The sequence below is a fragment of the Lissotriton vulgaris genome, unplaced genomic scaffold, assembly GCF_964263255.1.
Source record: "Lissotriton vulgaris unplaced genomic scaffold, aLisVul1.2 SCAFFOLD_7093, whole genome shotgun sequence".
In the NCBI taxonomy this organism is placed as follows: Eukaryota; Metazoa; Chordata; class Amphibia; order Caudata; family Salamandridae; genus Lissotriton; species Lissotriton vulgaris.
Genome location: NW_028243411.1, coordinates 1 through 20,908, shown reverse-complemented (window position 1 = coordinate 20,908; position 20,908 = coordinate 1). Strand labels below are relative to the sequence as shown.

Here is a 20,908-nt window from a genome sequence, read left to right as displayed (position 1 = left end):
TCATTCACCCGCCTGAGGGAATTGTATGACCTAGGGCCACACGAGTCATATCGTTACGTACAAATACGCCATGCTTTGCTTGCAGCCATCCCCTCCGGGTCGACTCTACCAGAGTCCTCCCCGTTGGAGGATCACCTCCTAACTGACTTTATGATAGAAAGAGCGACATCACTGATTTATCGCAAACTCCTGAACAACTTGCCTGACCCACTGGTTCCCCTGAAGGAGAGATGGGAAAGGGAAGTAGACGCCCTAGATGAACACGAATGGAACAAGGCATTGGCGTCGCCAAAAGAGGTAGGCATCTCAGCTAGGCTGAGACTCGTCCAACTCAAGGTCCTACACAGAGTATACTATACAAGAACACTCCTACATCGCATCCACAGGATACAGCACCCTTTCTGTCTACGTGGCTGTGGGGAGGAGGGTTCCTTTTTTCACACGCTCTGGGACTGCCCACGCATACAAAATTACTGGCGGCAAATATTGCGCACTGTATCACAGACCTTAGAGACCTCGCTCCTCCCAGAACCAAGGCGATGTCTCTTAAACGTGTGGGAACCAACAGACTTATCCAGACATAGCCAACTCTGGGTGACACTAGGCATGATTGTGGCAAAGAGAGATATTGCTCAGCGTTGGGGGGCGGCAGAACTACCAACGAAGTCGCAGTGGTGCATGAATATGGACAAGATAATGATAACTGAGGGCGGTATATTTAAGCCGTGCGTGCCCAGGCAAATGGAATAAGGTATGGTCCCAATGGAATGTGTACCGAGGTGACATATGTGACCCTCAGCCAGAAGATGACCAGTTAGAGTCGGATGATGAGGGGGAGGGGGGGGGGTAGATTGAGGGGAGAGGGGAGGGATAGGAAATACCACACGGATGAAAATGGGGGTGGGGGGGTGCTGTCCTCCCTCACTTCGGGTAAGGTCTCCAGACAATAAATAGCAACATATACTGCCATATGAATCTTTCGTACACCTAAACTGCACTGTTACTTTTATTTGACCGCATTGTGATTTCCTGATTGTTCTTTTTGTTATTTTCATAAAAATCAAAAAACAAAACCTTACTTAACTTGCAGTGTGATATTGGCTAAATACCTTTCACTCGATTTCGTGAAGTGCCCTTTTACAGTAGCAGTGTGACTACAGTGTGGACTTCTTTTATGCATGACTATCACTGCTCTTTATTAGCGGCCGGCCCCTTGTGGTTGTAGGCGAACTGCTGTGTAACTATGTGAAGGTAAAATAAAGGTTTTAAAAAAAAAAAAAAAAAATCCTGCCTTAGAAGCGTTATAATGAAAAGCTGAAAAGTCAAGGGGTCATGAATGAATTTCAGGACCTGTGAAACTTAGGGTCACTTTAAAAATTAAAAAAAAAAGCAACTGGCGGCGGGGGCTGCTTTCGCCCACAAAACGGTGTTGTGTGTGCCATCCTTTGGTTACCAGAGCAAACCATTCAAATGGTGTTGTTGCTGTCGTTGTATAGGTACAAATTCTTGCTCTCCTTCATGTTCAGGGATGCCACTTTTGTCCAGCTAGTGTAGCGTGGCAATTTAGAAATAATCCAATGAACTCTTGGCAATATTCAAAACAATGACAAATGCCTTATTGTCAAATGCAAGACCCTTGACTGATGGCGACAGAAGCCAAGCAAAGAGTGGCTCAGCAGAGCCTCACATTTTAGAATCACAAACATGTCATTGGGACTCTTGCATGTATAACATTCCATAAAGTGATACACAACTATAATAAGCCTACCAACAACATCAAGCTAAACCACTTATCACAGCTTGTCAAAAGGGGGGGGGGGGGAGAAGAGGTAGGGGGGTGAGCTCGTTCACCCTTTGCCTAACTTTTCCTATCTTTGGCGCTGGCCTGGCTATTGACACAAAAGGCGGGTGTCTGGTCTGTGTGTATATGGGGGAAGGTCCCTCTGAAATGCAATCAGGAAAGGGCCCAATTCCTCCCCAGTCATCCGGTCAGTAATACCCAGGCCTTTCTCTGCATGGCTTAGCTCCAATATATTTTTCCCAGTCGGAGAGCCATCTCCGTCCCAGGAAGCTGGATACTCTCAAAACCTTAGCCATGAAAATAATTTGAACTCATACCTCACCATTAAAGATTACTTTAAGATTAAAAAAAGGAGCGGAAGAATAATTTTTCGGGCTGATAATCAGAATTTAGGGTCAGATTTATAAAGAATTTGTCTGGTCGCAAGCGGTCTGATTCACATAACCAGGCCATTTGCATCCGGGAAAATGTTTTTTTTATTTTACAAACTGCGATTCGATAACTTGTTTCCAAATCGCATTTTGTATTCGGTATTTCAAAGAGGCGTGTTCAGGGCATACCTTTCAAAACACTAAATCAGTATGGTATACACCACTGTTTTACAACCGAAATCTGGTTGCAAAACAGTAATACTTTATCAGGTTATAACTGGTGGTAAGCCATTCGCAAAGGGTAAGGGATCACCAAAGGACCCCTTTCCCTTTTGATAATGTAAATATTTTTTAAGAGCAGGCAGCGGTCCCACAGACCAATGCCTACTCTTGAAAAATAAAACTTCAAGCAGACCCCTAGGATATTGCAGCATGGATTAGCAAATTTTGCTGCACAAATACAGACATTTTGTAGCATTTTTGCAACACTGTTTTGCTATTCTGCATAAAAAATACTGCCATGGGTATAACGCGTGGGCCTGGGCGGCAGGCTCTAGATTTAATTAAAAAAATATTGCTGCTTGAGCCCAAAACTTAATACACTAAATAGCCCCCTGTGCCCATGGCCTGCTTTATGGGCCTGAAACTGCAATAAAAGAAATTACACACTGTACCCGCTGCAAGCCCTGTGGGAGGTGGGTATGAAAATGCATAAAAAGTAATACTCCACTGGACCTGCCGCGTGCCCTATGAGCTGTGACCCATAGATTTAGTTTTCAAAAATTGCCCCCTGGGCCTGCAACGTGCCCTAATCATAAAAATAAAAAAATTTTAAAAAAGTAGAATGCGCCGTGGGCCCGCCGCTTTTATAAAAATCAATTCCCCCTTAGGCCCGCCACCAACGGGGCACCTTGAGGACATTCATTATTTTTATCTACTTTTGGGCCCACTGCTCAGGGGTAATGTAGCAGGCCCAGATTTTGCAGGCACTTTTGTAAAAATTGCTGGCTTTTTACTAAACTGCCTACTGCGCAATTTTTTGGGGGGGAAAATCGCAAAGCCCTTGAGGGTCTGTTAAAAGATTCATTTTCTTTTTACACGCATCCAGTTTTCCTTCAAGAAAAACAGGCAGCATATATTTTTTTTAAAATGATTACTTTGTTAGGAAGCAATCACAGACATGGTGGTCTGCTGATGTCAGCACCCCACAATCCAAGTGATGGCTGCGATTCCTTATGGTTCGCAAACAGCGACCTTCTGCATTAATATTCATGAGGTAGGTCAGTTTGTGACCCACAAGGAATCCCTAATTTAAACTCAAGTTTCATGCATTAGGAATATCAAGTTCCTAATTGTAATTCTAAGAGTTGCAGATAGGAAATCGGAATTCCTGATGTTTGTACATCTGGCCCTTAGCCTTTAATACATCTATGAATGTAGCCCAATGATTCCCAGTGGCAGCAGACAGCCTCCCTACACTAAAAATCGAGTTTAGGGATATTTCAATGGAAGGAAATGTTCTACTTGCTCTATTTTTGAAGATCTATACCCTGCCTTTGTGGGCAATATTGATATTATAAAGGAAGGTTTAGACCTGTCAAAAGGGGTGTTTTGACAAGTCAAATTTGCAGTTTAAACCGCCTTGGGCAGGTTCCCCATGTGCTGCTACCAGGCTCATGTCTCACCTAGTCTCATGTTCAGCCTGTAGCCCTGTTCATGTGTAACCAGTCCGCTGCCCCTTACCATAGTAGTGTCGCAGCAGCCTCATCTCAAAAGGCAGACACTGGTGATTAACATGTGCAGTCCAATTTACCATGAAATTACTGGGATTGAGACCTGTGTATGGAGACTCATCCGTCATAAAAAGTTCAAAAACGAATGATCAAAATGCAAGCAAATTATGCAGTAATAAGTGGGCAGAACCCACTTGCAACAGATACACAAAAACATAAAACATTTAGGAAACAAGCAAGTGAAAAATCCAAAACCAACCTAGTTTGAAAGAGGGAAAAAAAAAAGAAAAAAAAAAAAAAACACAAGTGAAATGTGAAATGCACATAAGAATCAGATGTAGGAATCAAGAGTTACTACTCAAAAATTCAATTTAAAAATCAGCAGAGCCAGGTTGATATGCTCATTTGAAGCAAAGTTTATGAAGTGATGTTTGAATGGCAAGTCAGTCAGGTTGATGATACAGAGGATTATTTTGAAGCTTGTGTAAAGTTGGGGAAACCATCCATGGAAGAGAGAGGAGATTCTATTGTGTGTTGGCAACACAACTATATGAAAATTAAACTTGACCCAGGTACGAATATTCCAGTTAAAGTATGGAAGCTGAGTGTGCTAGGACATGTACATGAGATTGCATTAAAAAAGGGGATACCACCACTGCTCAGTAGTTTGGAAAAATCCCATTTCTCAAAGAGAATCACTGCCTAGAGTTAGTAACATTATTTCTGTGGGGAAGCAGGGGGTGACTGAACCAGTGGAGCTTACCAAATGGTCAATGTAAGAAATTGGGTTATTAGTTAAAGGTGAGAGTCCCACTCAAGTAAGACGCAGGAGAACCACAAAAGTCTATTTAAACTTGTGCATACCCCTCTGGTAGCTTGGTACCAAGCAGTTAGACTTAGCTTAGAAGCAGTGTGTCAAGTATTTATGAAGCACAAACAGTATAATAATGTGAAAACACAACACAGGAAGACTCGCAAACCAAATTAGAAAAATAGATATTTTATTCAATAAAATGAAACCAACCTGACAAATATCCAATCAATAGAACAGGAATTTTTAAACTTTACGGTAACAAAAATAGCACCAATTACTGGTAGCTGGTCATGCTGGACCAGGACAAAGTCAAAAGTTCAGTGTGACCGCGGTGGAGCCCTGCTCGGGAATGGGACTAGGTTCAGTCCACTGGTAGTTGTACCTTTTGTCTTTGTTGTGGGGCTGCGTGGTGTTGCGATGAGTCTCTGCATGGAGTCCTCAGAGGAGCCAATCAGGAGCTGCATAGTGTTGCAATGTGAGGCTCTGCGATGGATCCGGTGAAGCCGCAGATCATTAGAAGCATGATACTGCGATACAAGCCCCTGCATCAGATCTGGTGAAGCTGCCGATGCGTAGCTGCTGCGAAGAGAAGCCCTACGCCATTCTGTGTTGGTTCTGGTGAAACCTGCCATTGAGCAGGGAGGAGACCACCGACTCCAGGACCTTGAGGACAGCACTTCGGAGCAGGGAGTGTTAAAGCTCACTCCCAGAGTCCAGACATAGGGACCACTGTCCGCTCCTATTCGGTCCGGTCAGCTGGAAAGGGCTCTGTGGTGTGATGTGCATTCCTTCCAGACATGGGCACAAAATGGCCCTGAGAGTGGGGCAGGGTGTTCCTCACCTGAGCAGGTAAAAGGTAGACTGAAGGATGTGCTCACCCTTTCCTGATTTGTAAGGCTGCCTGCCCTGATGCTGACAAATGCAGCTCACACATGCGCCGGACTGCTTTTGTCCCCCTCAACAGGTTGGGGTCAACCCCAGGAAAAAAAGACTCAAAGGGGGGGCTCACCCTTTGAGTCCATTCAAAGCTATGTATGATTCCTTATCATCAAGATGTTTCTTATTGCAATCACGTTGGCGGACCGAGCCAGTGAGCTTCAGGCAGTATTGGAGCAACCTCTGTAAACCACTTTCTTTTCTGACAAACCAGTGGTGTGAATCTGGGCTAGGCTGCCTTTCTGCCAAAGGCGATACAAATGGGAATGATGGACAGGGCGTTTGAGCCAATCAGTCAGTCACCCCCAGTCAACTGATCTGGGTTTAATCCATCACCATTCTTTAGCTCACTCATTCCCTTTTGTATAGCTTTCTGCCAATGGCTGCATCACTATTCCACGTGAGTCAGTCCATCTCACTACCTGCTAGTGCAAGAATGGACTATCTAGATTGGTGGTCCTGTGCATTAAGATATGCTATGCCCTGTCCACAAAGGAGCCCACTCCCCCCTAGCTTATTCCACTTGAGCCAAAGCTCCCTCAACAGCTTTCACATTGGGCATTCCAGTCCAGTCCTAGACATAGATAATGGTGCTACATCCACGTCTGTGCGTACATTTAGCAATTATTGCTAGCTACTCCAAATGAAAAATGTGGTATGCGTCCCTTACCTTTTCCCTGAAGTCTCTCCATAACCCGATCCCCCTTCACATTACAGTTCCCTTGTGGTTTGACCACTCCCATTCGACATTTATGCCCAGTAGCCATGTGTGGTTGGGGCAAGACTCCTGGGGTACTGCAGCCACATTTGCAGCCATCCTGTGTGCTTGACTGCAAGCTATAGCACAGTACCCCTCTTTCTCTTATAACAAACATGGCATAACTGTTTATCCCCTGGTAACAGCTTCCTGTGGCCACCCAGACGTAAGGCTGTGAAAATGAGCAAACCCTCCCTTGTGGTCACTCCAGACCAGTACTGGTGCAGCTTCCTGCCTCCAGTTCGGTTTAGAGACAAGCTGAATAGGAATACAAAGGGAGGTGGGCTTCAGTGTGAGCTACATCTGCCATTGACAGGGTAAGCAGCCTGTGAAGATCAGAAAGGAGCTGGGCACACCGCCCAGGCAATCTTCCCAAGGAGGGAAAACACTTCTCCAAAACCAACCTTTTTGTCCACTGTCCGGAAGGAATCCACATTTCACCATACAGGAGCCATCAGAGGTCAAGTGACACTGGCAGAAAGGCATAGTTGGCTTAGGCAGGAAACTGACAACTTTTTAGAAATGTAATTTCTAAATAGTGATATGAAAAATCAGACCTTACCATTAGGTTGGTTTTTAAATAACTATTCAGATGAGTCCTTCAAAACTGAAATTAAGCATTTGCTCGTTATAACCCTGTGTTTACCTATGGGATAGGCAGCCTGCTGCATCGACTTTTCATTGCCAGGAAAACTGTTTTTTTTAGTCCCACGACATGTAAAGCGTTAAGTATGCATGTCCTACTTTTTAAAAACCATGCACTCTGCCTTATGGGTATTTGGGGCCTATATTATGGGGACTTATTGGTATTAAAAATAAAGGTTTAGGACTGGCAACTGCATATCCAAGTTGCAGGGGCAGGCCTGGTGATGTTTTATAGTGCTAATTTAGTGGGTGGCCCAATGAGCGCTATGGCACACTTCTGGCATTTCATTTACAGTCCCCAAGTACGTGTATTAAGTACTGTGGTCTTAAAAGTAAATGTACCGGGGGCGTGGCCAAGATGGCAGGGTGAGCGGACGCTTCCTCCCGTAGCTCCTCCGGCCCGGCTCAGCTCGAGCCCCTTTCTTGCGCTTCTCTCCCCCCGCTGAGGCTCAGCGAGTTAGAGGAGTGTGGCGGAGTACTTGGCGTGCACATTGATGTCACTTTGGCCCTAATCGCCTCGGAGGAAGCACTTCAAAAGTTTGGTCAAAGATCGAGAAACGGAGGAGAGCCTGGGAGGCGGAGCGACCTGCAGTGCTGTCCAGACGCCTCGGCTGGGCCTGGTGCTGAAAACTGACGATCCGGAGGGGATCGGACCCGCCGCGTGCCGGAGGATAGCGGAGCCCTACGGGCAGGGTCTTGGCGGCACGAAAGACTTCGGATTTGGGAGTTGCGCTTTGGCCCCCCCGACTGGCGACGGCGACACCCTGCGCTGTGCAGGCCCCGACCCCGTGAGCGAAAACCGGGGGCCACGACGCAGGGATCGGCCCACTCGGACCCTTCTGTGAAACTGTGAGACATTGGCTGTGGTACTTCTCTGCTGGCTGTGTCCCGGGGGGGGCACCGGCGGTGTCGCCAGCCCGGGCCGCTCTACCCAGGCCCCGCCCTGCCGCCATCTTGTCCCCGAAGGACTGGGGTTGGTAGCCTCCATCGGTGCCCTTGGCCGGCGGGTGCTTGCAGTCGCCTCTGCTACTATGCTGATTTCCTGTGGGTCGTGCTGAAGGGGGACCCCTGCTTTGGCTCCCGATCGCCGCCCTGGCTGGGCGTCGCGACTGGCAAGGCCCGGACTAGTCCGCCATTTTGTCGCTTGTGACGCAGCACCCCTGTTTGCAGAGCGGTCCCCACATCTGGCGCTCGCCGGCGACTGGGCAACCCTGAGGCGGCCGGACCTGAGCCCGCTTGTCTACTGCAGCGACTACGATGACTGGGAGGGGCGGCTCGAGGAAGGGGGACCGTACCCTGCCGGATATGCTTGGCAGGGCCCAGCAGCTGCGGGACAGAGCACAGCCGTCGCCGGGGTCCTCCCGGGCCTCGGCGGATGCGGCTGGGGGCGAGCCGCCGGTCACGAGGTCCTTTATGGAGGAACTGTTTAGCTCCCTCAGGGAAGACTTTCAAACGCTGAAGAAGAAAGTGGCCAGTGAGGTCCGGGAAGTACGCAGGGAGGTGGAGGGCCTCGGCGAGCGTGTTGAAACGGTAGAGACGGCGGCCCAGCGCCGGGATGAAGAGATAGTTCATCTCCAACAAGACGTCCTCCGTCTCCGGGAGCAATGTGTTGAGCTCCAGGCCCACTCTGAAGACCTTGAGAACAGGTCCCGGCGGAACAACATCCGGGTGCGTGGTGTCCCATCCGCGGACGAGGGGGCCGACTTGGTGGCCTATCTGCAGGACCTGTTCCGAGAGATCCTGGGGGAAGATGCAGAATTCCCTGTCCGCATTGACAGAGCGCATAGGGTTGGTCGACAGCGCCAGTCATCGGCGCCCCCACTGGACATTTTGGCATTCTTGCCCGACTTCCAGCTGAAGGAACGCATCATGGCGGAGGCCCGAAAGAAGCAGCCTCTAACTTTCAGGGAGCGGCCTGTGGCGCTCTACCAAGACCTGTCCACCATCACGCTGCAGAAGCGCAGGTCCTTCAGGATTGCCACTGACTTTCTGCGCGAACACGAGACGCCTTACTCCTGGGGACACCCTTTCCGTCTGATCTTTCAGTGGAACGGGGTGCTGCACCAGCTGCGCTCCCTACAAGACATCTGTGGGGTCCTGGGGCTCACGGCTACAGAGGAGGACGGAGCTACACCGTCGTGGAGGCGCCCAGAGAGACGGAGCCGACGGAGGTCAACGAGGAGACAGTCGCCAGCGAGTGCAGGGCGTCCTGATTCCCCTACTATCAGGGCGGACATGGCTGACGCTTTGAGGGCGGCGGCCAGGGACTTGGCCGACTCCAACGGCGTGGCCTTGACGGCCTAAATTCACTCCGGGGGGAGAGGTTCTTAGCCTACACGATGCTGGGTTTGGGGTCGGGGGGGAGCGGATGGAGGTGAGTGGCTGAACGTCCACTTTTCTGTTTTCTACGGACTTGCCCGTTGGGTCTTGACTGAGACAATGGGGTGTTTAAGTTTGTATTTGGCTAGTTGCCATGGATGTGTTTTGGGAGGGTGTAAGGGTTGTTTTGTTGTTGGGGGGGCCCCGTCCGATGTTGTCCATGCCCACGCTTGGCCTGTCCTGGCCTTTCCCGCGCGCCTGCCCCATGCGCCCCGCCCGCTGATCCCTTGCTTGCTACATAGCGGTTCTGATCCCCGGGTGGAATGCCGTCCTTAAAGGTAGTGACCCTTAATGTTAAGGGTCTGAATAACCCCGTGAAGCGAAGGGCGATTCTATCATTGCTGGAGGGGACACAGGCGGATATATGCCTCCTGCAGGAGACTCATTTGCTGTCCCGGGATTGCCATAGGCTGCGCTCTGCCAAGTTCCCCACTCAGTTCTTTTCCTCGGCGGCGAACAAAACTGCGGGAGTGGCCATTCTTTTAGCGAGCTCCTTTAGGGGAGAGGTTCTGTACAAGTATGCTGAACAGAAGGGGAGGCTCCTTGCATATCGCTTGCGCCTAGGGGGAATAGCTTTTACGGTTGGCTCAGTTTATAGCCCGAATGATCACCAGGATCGTTTCTTGGACTCAGTGTTGGTAGACGTCACTGCCTCTCCGACCGCCATGTTATCCTGGGGGGAGACCTTAACATTGTTTTCGACTCTGCTATGGACAGGTCGGCACAACGCTCCCCGCAGACGGGGGAACTTTCCCGCGCGGTGAAGGATCGGATTGCGGAGATGGACTTGCACGACCTCTGGCGCTCTATACACCCCACTGATAGGGACTACTCATACTTTTCCCAAGCGCACCGCACCTACTCGCGGCTGGATTACCTCCTGGTGAGTGGGCCAATGTGCGCTGCCGCCACAGCGGCAGACATTGGGGTCCTGTCTCTGTCCGACCATGCGCCAGTTTCCGGCGTTTTCAAGTGGCCGGTGGCTTCCCCCTCTCGGGGGACATGGCGTCTTCGCGATACTCTTTTACAGAAAAAAGTCTGTTGTGAAGCGCATAGGGGAGGTCATACAGGATTATCTGCTTCATAATGGCAACTCCGACACGTCCCAAGCAACGCAGTGGGCGGCTCTGAAGGCGGTCCTCCGGGGGGAATTTATTTCCATCTCCTCCGCCGAAAATAAGGAACGGCAACGTAAGAGGGACGAACTGACCGCGCAGGTCCGGGAGCTTGAGCAGGTCCATCGCCGCACAGGGGCTCCGAGAGTTTGGAAGCAGTTGAAGGCGACGAGGAAGCTCCTGTCGGCACTGGATCTTGATAGGGCGGAGTACGCCGCTTTACGTCTGAAGCATGCCTTCTACTCAGGAGGGGACAGGTGTGGTAAGCTCGTAGCCCATCGGCTCCGGGTCGCACAGCAGCGTAGTGTCGTGAAGGAACTGGTGGGCACGGACGGGTTTGTTGTTTCTGGTGACGCAGAGGTGGCGGAATCTTTTCGCAGCTTCTACGAAGCGCTGTATGCTGGGGAACCCTCCTCGCCGCGAGACGCCGAGGACTATCTGGAGTCAGTGGCCCTCCCGGTGCTGGATCCCGCCCAGGCGGACCATCTAGAGAGGGACATCCATGTTGAGGAAGTAATCTCCGCTATAGCGCGACTGAAGCATGGTAAGGCCCCGGGCCCAGACGGCTACACATCCTTGTTTTATAAGACCTTTTGCACCGCTGTGGCCCCAATCCTGGCTCGGGTGTTTAATTAATTCTCCGAGCCTGGCGCCATCCCACCGGACCTCCTGAACGCAACGGTATCGGTCATCCCGAAACCCGGGAAAGACCGGGCCTTGTGTGGTTCGTACAGGCCCATCTCGCTCTTAAATGTCGACCTCAAGTTATATACGGGGATTCTAGCGTCCAGGCTTGGTCTGCACCTGCCAGGACTGGTGGAGGCGGACCAGGCTGGCTTCGTACCCGGTAGACAGACGGTTGACAACACCAAGAGGGTGACGCATGTACTAGAGAAGGCCTCGCGGATCCCGGGGGAGCGGATGCTGCTATCAGTTGATGCGGAGAAGGCCTTCGACAGGGTTCATTGGCCGTACCTCGAGCTGGTTCTCAGGAAACTGGGTATCGGTGAGAAGTTCCGCACCATGGTCTTCAACTGTTACAAACGTCCTTCGGCGTCGGTGCGGGTCAATGGGTGTAGCTCCGGTAGTTTTGCCATTGAACGCGGTACGAGACAGGGTTGCCCCCTCTCGCCGCTTCTGTTTGCCCTCTACATGGAGCCGTTTGCTCAGAGGATTCGCAACAACCCAGACGCTATTGGGGTCAAGATGGGCCAATATGTCCACACGGTCAGCCTCTACGCGGACGATGTCCTGCTGACCCTAGACGACCCCAGGAGATCGCTCCCTGCTTGCGTCCAGGAACTGGACACCTTTGCACGTGTGGCCGGCTTCAAAATGAATATGAGCAAGTCGGTGGCGTTGGATGTGTCCCTGGCGGCAGATACCAGGAGGGACCTTCAGCGCCTTTTCCCCATGCAATGGTCCTAGTCTACGGTGCCATACCTGGGGATCCTGCTGGCGCCCACATTGCCGGAGATGGTGACAGCCAATTACACTTCCCTCGGCAGGAAGATCAAGGAGGAACTTGGCCGCTGGAGCAAGGGCCTTCTGTCTTGGCTGGGTCGCATCGCGGCGGTTAAGATGACGGTGCTGCCCCAGATTCTGTACCTCTTTCGCGCTCTGCCTCTCCAACCCCCTGTGGGTTGGATAAGACAAACGCAGGCTGACATCTCCCGCTTTGTTTGGCAAGGCCGCAAGCCACGGATGAAGAGGGTCCTCTCCACGCTTGCTCCGGATGCAGGGGGTCTTGGTATCCCGGACCTCCGTAAATATTTTCAGGCAGCGCAACTGCGATACTTGGTGGAGTGGAGCAGGTGGGAGTCCGACAAACACTGGCTTTTTCAAGACCAGGCGGTGGCGGGCCGCACCCTCCAGGAGGTTCCGTTCTTACGCCGCGCGCATCGCCCTGCTAATCTTTACGCCTCTTTAGTTACGCGGGTCCCCCTGAGGGTGTGGGATGCAGTTTGCGAGGCTCATGACCTGACCACCTTCCCCTCGCCGTTCAAGCCCATAGGGGGTAACCCGGACTTCTCCCCAGGGATGGAGCCGGGAGCCTTCTCCCATTGGGTGAGCGCGGGCTGTAGGGCGCTTTTCCATATCTACGGGCCGGAAGGCGTGATTCCTTTTCAACAACTTCGGCAGGAATTCGGCCTGACTGAGACGGATAGACTGCGCTATATGCAGGTCCGACACTGGGCTCTCCAACCCCAGGTGCGCGACACAGCGGCTCGCCAAATCACACCGTATGAGCGGTGGTTGGTGACTCGAACCTCGGATGCCAAGCTGATTACCGATTTGTATAAATTCCTTCAGCCCCTGACGTTCCACTATTATAACCCGGGGAGGGAGCGCTGGCACAGAGAATTGGGTAGGATACTCAGCCATAAGGAGTGGGACAAAATTGCATATCGGGCGCAGCACTTTGCATATCACACAGGACTTACGGAGACCTTTACCAAGGTGTCTACTTACTGGTACTACACCCCGGAGAGGCTGTATGAAATGCATAGACACACTGACAAGGCGAGGATGCGGACAGGAGGGTACCCTCCCACACATTCTTTGGGCTTGCTCGGTGCGGACCGCTTATTGGAAGGAGGTTTTGGATGAGGTGGACAAGCACTTTGAGATTGAGCTGCCGCGCTTCCCAGCGTATGTATTGCTAGGCCTTCCCAATGATCTAATGTATCCGTTGAAGTCCCGCAGGGGTAGACCAATTGCAATCGCGCTGGGCTCAGCGGTCCAGAACATTCTTGTCCACTGGCGCACCGCCACTGTCCCCTCCATTACGGGTTGGTTGCATAGGCTCTGGCAGGTGTTGGGAATGGAGAAGATGTCACTCACAGTGGCTGGGGATGTAGATCGATTTGAGGAGCTATGGCAACCCTTCCTGGCACTACTGTCCACGGAATTTCGCGAGCTCACCTGCCCGAGGTACCTTCGACTTCTTAGGCTGACGCCACCGACGACCCCGGTGGATTAGACTGCACGGGGGACAGGATCTTGGGGATGGGATGCGGGCTGATTGGGGCGGGTTATCCTAGTACGGGGCCATTGGACGGGATGTTGGGGTGTTGTTTTCTCTTTTCCTTTTCATTGGGGGTGGGGGGGGAATCGGAGGGACTGGGTTGTGCTCTGATGAGTCGCTGATGGCTATCCGCGCTTGGCTTAGATGGGGTGTTGAGGTGCATGCGAGGGTCACGCGGATTGCTTAATTGCCTCACATTTGCTGTATTTTCCTTTTTCTGGACCACTGGACTACTTTTCGCCAACGCTCCTGAGATGCGCTTCTTCCTTTATTGTGCTGTATGTAACCTTAACCTCCTATTCCCCTCCCCCATGTTTTTTTTGTCTTAATAAAAATGCTTTAAACCTAAAAGTAAATGTACCAATTCGGAATAGGTCAATATGTTTAAAGGGAGAGCATAAGCATTTTGTCACTGGCTAGCAGGATTAAAGAACAAAAATGGTTTCTGTAAAAGAATGCAAAAACCTGGGGGGGGGGGGGAAGAAAAAATATCTATGGGGGGTGAGGGGGGGGTGTTACAAGTGTTGATCTCAAAACTATTAATTATTATTATTTTTTGATTTTTAAAGACCATTCCCGGGGTCACCATAAAAAGGTGCCTGTGTGATGTGTATGCCCACACAATGGGCAGGATGGATGGATCCCTTGGTGGGTACCAGCGCCATGTGTGTTTCACCATAGCTGGCATCCAATTAGCGTTCATAATGGTGGTAATTCAGGGGACAAGGGGGTGAGCCTGGCACTGGTTTACAAAACACTAGCATGGCGGACAATCTATCCCTTGGCTGGCATTACCTCATGTGAGCGCTTGATAAAATTCCAGCACAATGCTTATGCCCTAAACATTTATTCACCCGAAAAATAAAGTCTTTCGTACTTTAGACTAAACAGTGTTTTATAATGGGAACAAAGCGTTATTTTTATTTGTGTAGTTTCGTTTACTTTTGCTAAATAAAAATCTTTTATTTGATAATAAAATTGTGTATTTTCACAAACTGAAAAGCTGATGTCCGGGGACAGAATCACTGCATTTCCAAATGTATATTTACAGCGGATATTTGAGTTCCCACTGTAGGGTCTGAAGCCTTAGTTTGTAACGTGTCCGCTCTCAGAACTTGTAACATCGAAGTAACTGCTACAACAGTTCTATAACAGCACCTGGAAAACCCAGCCAAGTTTGGGCCGCTGAGGACAGATTGTGAGGTTTGCTTAGAAGCGGCAGCATAAAAACAATGTAATCTAATAGTGTAGAAAGATGGTATGAGGAATGACAGGTTTACGAAAATACATTTCATATGCTCCTTACATCAGCTACGTATTTTAGATTTGATTTTTTTTTGGGGGAGGGGGAACAATTTTTGTAAAGTGCATCATTTTCTTTTATTTTTTTAGGGTAGCGAAAACATCAAGAAGATCGGGTTTTCTTAGTACGCCATAAAATAGTGGAATATGTTGTTATTTACTCAACCTGAATGTATGTTGTTTCAGTAAATATTGTGCAGCAAAATGCACTATTTGAAGGGGAAAAAAAAAAAAGAACTCTCAGAAGGCATCTATCCCCTTCGCCGACTCGGCCTGGAATGGGTCATACTGGCTTGCGACTGGAACATGACGCCGTACATCCCTTTAGGAACAGCACAGTTTCTAAAATATTCAAGTAAACGGAAGCTTCCAAACAGCAGAAAGTTAAAATGTGCTCAAAAGATATTTCTGCTCTTAGTATTTTTTTTGGGATATTAGTGTCCGCAGCCCTCGTTCTGCTCCTGTACGTTTTTCTTAGATTGTATTATCAGTATCCCTGCGATTTAAAGGGAAACGGCACTTTCAAAAATAAACGTAAGGAAACACATTAAACAAGTAGATTGCACGTTGATAAATAAAATTGTTTCCAGTGCTTTGTACAACGAGGCAAATTCCGGTCCGCTTCAACCGGGGAATGTCAGCAACACTTTAAAACAATCCCGACACCGGCAAGCGAGGGTAAAAGGATTACCGACGCAGACGCTAAAACAACAGAGTGAACAGAAGCGACGGTCAAAACCTCTGCCTCCGTTTTTAAGCGTAAATCTAGGTTTCCATCGTTTTCTACAGCTTATGGACATGTTAGGCACTTTCTAAAAAAAAAAAAATCGGGGTACATTTTTATAAAATTAGAAGCAAATTATCCAATTTTGCCAAGAAGCAGGAATAATTGGTGCCAGGAGAGCTGAGACGGAGTGACTGCTTTTATCAGCTAAACTGGGACCGGAATGAACAGTATAGATTAATTAAATTATTGTACAATTACTTAAAATCATAACAAAAAATGCACTTCATGATAAAAAAATCTCAGCAATAAAATGTTTCAATACACGTTAATGCTACAATAGCAAATACAATACAAAAATAATTTTTAAATCAAATATTTCATCAAAGGTCCGTACTGGGGCGCATTGCTTCTATGCGAGCAGACATTATCATAGCAAGTCTATAGGGAAGCGACCAGCCCGGCTCTTCATCCTTCCAGAGTCGGCGGCCCTTTAGAACCGCACCTTGCGAACATGTGTTCGCTGGTAGGCGTGCAGAGAAGCAAAGTAGAGACCGAGACAGGATATGTACGGGCCACACATTCGCCAAAGGGACCCAGAAAGACTGAGGTGTGGTGGGGGAGATGGATGTGGGAGGGAGAAGGCCAGTGACGTCAGGATTAAGGAACCGCGGAGCGCAGTTTGGATGGACTTTTCTCGTTGTATGTGGTCTGAGAAGCGTCAGGGATTCTTTACCATAGTTTCTGCCACCTTCACATATTGTAGCGGGAAAAATTGAAAACACGCCTGCTCCGTTTTCACATATTTCCCCCCTAATTTGGAATTAAGGTAATTTTAAAAATGAATTTAAACTAGCACAGAACAAAAGTAAAACTCTGCAGGAACGGCACTTTTAATCGATAAAAAGCGCGTGCTTCAAGAAGTCAGGCATTTGAAATATTTATGTTTTGTGCTGTACGGTCAAATTAGAAAGGGGAAAAGTTTGTATAATGCCCCCCCAAACACTCTTGGAGGCACCATTCCTGGGAGTGTTTACGTATATATAAATTAGAATTTAAGCTGCAAGTAATAGATATTTTCTTTAATATAATAATTTGCCATAAAGTATTTTACCTACTACCACCTATTTTTTAAAACACCTAAAAAAAAAACACCCCCAGCAATACAAACAAAAAAAACACAATTTTAAATGTAATTCAGGGAGCACCTGTTTCCTTCTTATACGAACCTTTCACTGCTTCTCGTTCGCTTTGATCTTTCGTTAAAACAATTTACGTGATAAGAGTTTTACTTACAATTAAAATGAAGGTCCCCAAAAACTCTGCCAGCCCGCAGCGCACATGGACATTTTCGGTTCTGAACTTAAACTTGGCGGCTTTCAGCAGGGCGTCGAGGCCGACTATATTCACCATGACCGGGAAAACGGTATTTCAAGTTAAAGATCGTGTGACTCAATCCCGGGAGTCTAGGCGCTCTTGCCAAATCTGACCTGTTTAACTTTCATCCCATGGTGTGAGCTTGTTGTGATTGGCTAGCGAAGGGGGCGGAGCCCGGGATCCACGCGACAAACACTTAGGGATGGATGGGAGGGGCTGTGGAAAAGAGGAGGAGCCAGAGGGAGAGGGCGGGAGGTAGCATGGGAGATGGCTGGAGAGAAGGTGAGTGGGAGGGATAATGAAGACAGGTTGTGAGAAAGGGCTGGGAGCAGTTGGGTGGAGGCAGAGAGGGGGGCAGTAGGGAACATCAGGTACCTACACGTTTTGACAAGTAAAAGGGCAGCGGGTTTCCCTTGGCTCAAGTTAATAGAGATGTGTTATGGTTGCCAAGAGTGCTCCTGCTTGTCCAGCATGGTAGGTTTTAAATGTGAAAGCGTCCCTGGCCTTGTAGATAGCATCTCGTTGCATTATGGGACTTGTAGTTTTACTTCCGGTAAAAGCAGACGTAGAAGTGGAAGAAAGGCAGCTTATATATGAGGTAATGTGGCTTTAGGGAATAGGGTCTGGAGAACCGATGGAGGTCCGATGGGAGGTTAGACCTTGCTCTCCAACATCCCTCTAGGATCATTTAATCTGCTGTGGGGCTGGAACAATTGTAGGAATGACGGTGCTGCCGTTAAGGGTGAACCCAGATCTCCTGACTGGGCGTGAATGCTTTCATTTGTTCTGCATTCCGTCCATCAACTGTGTGTCTTTCGCTGTTAACGTTACACCACTGACGTCAAGGGGTTGTGAAAAATCCAAGTGTTACAAAAAGCTTAGTAAATAAGTTACATCCATTCGGCGGCAAATAGTGCTAATACAATGGTGCATTTTGGAACGAATTCCCCTAGGTTCATAAGTACAGAATTGTGTTGGTGCCCTGCTTCTTGCACAGAGCACATTTTCCATAGAAATGGCCACAAAATTGTATTGAATTGTAATTGTATTTATCTAGCACTTACTACCCCTGACGAGGCATCAGTCATGCAGCAGTACCGCTAAACCAATGTGGCGCTCAAACAATAACATCCAGAAACTGGATTTCTGTGCATATTTATCAGGTATGCAAGTACATTATTTTGGTTTGTTTGTATTTAGAAATGGGGTCTCTAGTTGGCAGTGGTTTGCACCCTGTCCAGGTAGGGACCCTCACTCTTGTCAGGGTAAGGGAGTCACACAGTTAAGATAACCCCTGCTCACCCCCTTGGTAGCTTGGCATGAGCAATCAGGCTTATCTCAGAGGCAATGTGTTAAACATTTGTATATATAAACAGTAACACAGTGAGACTACTCCACTGGAGTCCACACCAGTTTAGAAAACCAGCCAATATTAACACACACAAGTCAAAATGTAACTTTCCAAAGATTAAGCAAGTTTAGTCTATGCGTTTGTTTTACACAAAGTACCTTGGATTCATCAAAAATCAAAGACAAGGCAGGGGAGGTGAGGTGAGGTGAGGCGCTGGAAAAGCAAAGCAATGCATAGGTTCCGTACTCTACAGGGGAGGTGATACGTTGGTTCCTTACTGGAAGGGGAGGTGATGTTTTGGCTTCCAGACATGCGAACTGTTCTTTTTTGCGATGCCGTGTTGATGAAGAATCGGTGCCCAGGGTCGATCCATCGAAAATCCACAAGCGCTGCGTCGATGCAACAGCGGCGATGCTCCTGCATCTATTTTCCTGCAGTGTAGCAGGTGCTGGGTTCATTTCACAGTCGCGAGCTGGTGCTGCTTCAATGTCGGAGCGGGTGTCACAGACGTTGGTGACACCGGGCTCGGGACTAAAGCTGCTGCAATTTTTCCAATGCACTGCAGCGGTGAGCTGGAGCATGCAGTGAAAGCCATGGTCAATGTGACTTCAAGGAACCACACTTTGGCGCAGGCACGGTGATGCAGCGATCTCCTGAAGCAATGCATTAAAAAACAAGTGCTGGGAGTCGATGTGTGGATTTTATCCTTTAGATCACAAGATTCTACTTCCAAGGGCACAGGAACTGGATTTGGCACCACTTGGCAAGTCAGGACTCTCAGCAGATGAGCTCTGGCACTGGCAGCTGAAGTCTCTGATGGCCCGAGAGTTCATAACAGGAGGCAAGCACACATAAGCTCTTGGAGAACCTTGAAATCAGGCAGGGCTGGACTGGGAACCACAACTAGCCCTGGCAAAGTGCTCGGCCGGACCCCTCCCACTCGAGGGGTGGGGGGGTTGGAGGTGCAGCAGAGCTCTTTGCGGGGCCGGTTTTCGGACGATTTTGGTACAGGGCCGATTTTGCAGCTATGCTGCAAAAACAGCCCTGTAGCAAAAACGGCCCTGTAACAAAAACGGCCCCCAGGGGCCCAAAACTGTCTCCCACCTGTGCGGCGCACCGTGGGATTGCCCGGTGCCCGCTATGGCCAGTCCGGGCCTTAAATCAGGATGTAGAAAGCAAAGTCCAGTCCTTTCACTCCCAGGACGGAAGCAGCAAGCAGTAGGCCAGCACAACAAAGCAACAGACAGAGTGGCAGTCCCTCCTACAGCACTCTGACAGAATATCCTCAGTCCAGAAGTGTTCTGATTTTGGGGTGTTAGAAGTCTAGTACTTATTACCCTTTCTGACTTTGAAGCAGGAAAACATTAAAGGAAAGTCATTGTAGTGCACAAGACCCCACCTTTTCCTGACACACTACAGGGAGGTAGAGGCAGCTTTGTGCAAGGACAGGCACAGCCCTATAAAGCCTCCCACCACTCTATCTCAGGAGGGCCGTTCAGCCTGGTGATGATCCATCAGCATATGCAGGGCACACCTCAGGTCCCTATGTGTGACTTTCTGGAGTGAATGTACCAGAGCCCAACTGTCATCCTGACCCAGACGAGGATTCTATAGACAAGCAGAGGCAGAGACTGGTTAAGCAAGATACACCTACTTTCTAAAAGTGGCATTTTCAAACACGCAATTTAGAAACCAACTTCAACAAAAGATAGATTTTTAAATTGTGAGTTAAGAGACACAAAGCTCAAAATCTCTGTCTGCTCCCAATGGGAAATTACACTTTAAAGATATTTCAAGACAATCCACATGTTAGCCTATGAGAGATTTAGTCCTTGCAATAGTGAAAAACGAAATTGGCAGTATTTCACTATTAAGACATGTAAAACATCACACAGGTACATGCCTTACCTTTTAAATTCACTGCACCATGCCCATGGGGCTGCCTTCGACTACCATAGGGGTGACTTAAAAGGGAAGGGCTGGGTCTGGCAGTGGGTGCACTGGCCAGGTCAAAATGCCAGTTTAACACTGCACTCAACGACACTGCAATGGCAGGTCTGAGACCTGTTTGCAGGGCTACTCATGGGGATGACACAATCAGAGCTGCAGGACCACTAGTAGCATTTGATTTACAGGCCCTGGGCACAGCTAGTGTACTTTACTAAGGACTTAGACAGAGAGCACTGATTAGCAGTGGTAAAGTGCCCAGAGTCCTAAGAGCAACAAAAACAGGTCAGAAAAAATAGGAAGAAGAAGGTAAAAGGTTTGGGGGAAACCCTGCAAAAAGGGCCAGGTCCAACAATCTGGTTCGTATTAAAATCATTGCTTCCATCACACCTCAGATTTACAAAAAAGTGCCTCATATGCAGGTTTCTTGCTGCTGATAGAGTCTGAAACATATGTCAAGTTAATTTACAAATATTTACATTTTGTTGTGTGTTAAAAAACAGTTGACATCCACTTTTCCTTTCGTACTCCCTTAACCCCAGCAGAATTGTCACAAATCCCTCACGTTGCACTCAAGGAAAGGAAAAGATGGGTCAATCTTCATGTAAAATAAGCAGAAGTTTGTCAT

The 20,908-nt window shown here is 48.8% G+C and overlaps 1 protein-coding gene across 1 annotated transcript in view; it reads right to left on the bottom strand.

The window, feature by feature from the left end:
- LOC147668410 (aquaporin-3-like) overlaps positions 1 to 17,151 on the bottom strand; it is a 47,804-nt gene extending 30,653 nt beyond the window's left edge. The window contains exon 1 of the mRNA XM_086948570.1: positions 16,902 to 17,151. Coding sequence (XP_086804696.1) covers positions 16,902 to 17,018 — 117 coding nt within the window. The 5' untranslated portion in view covers positions 17,019 to 17,151. The remainder of the gene's footprint in view (positions 1 to 16,901) is intronic.
- Between the last annotated feature and the right edge of the window lie 3,757 nt (positions 17,152 to 20,908).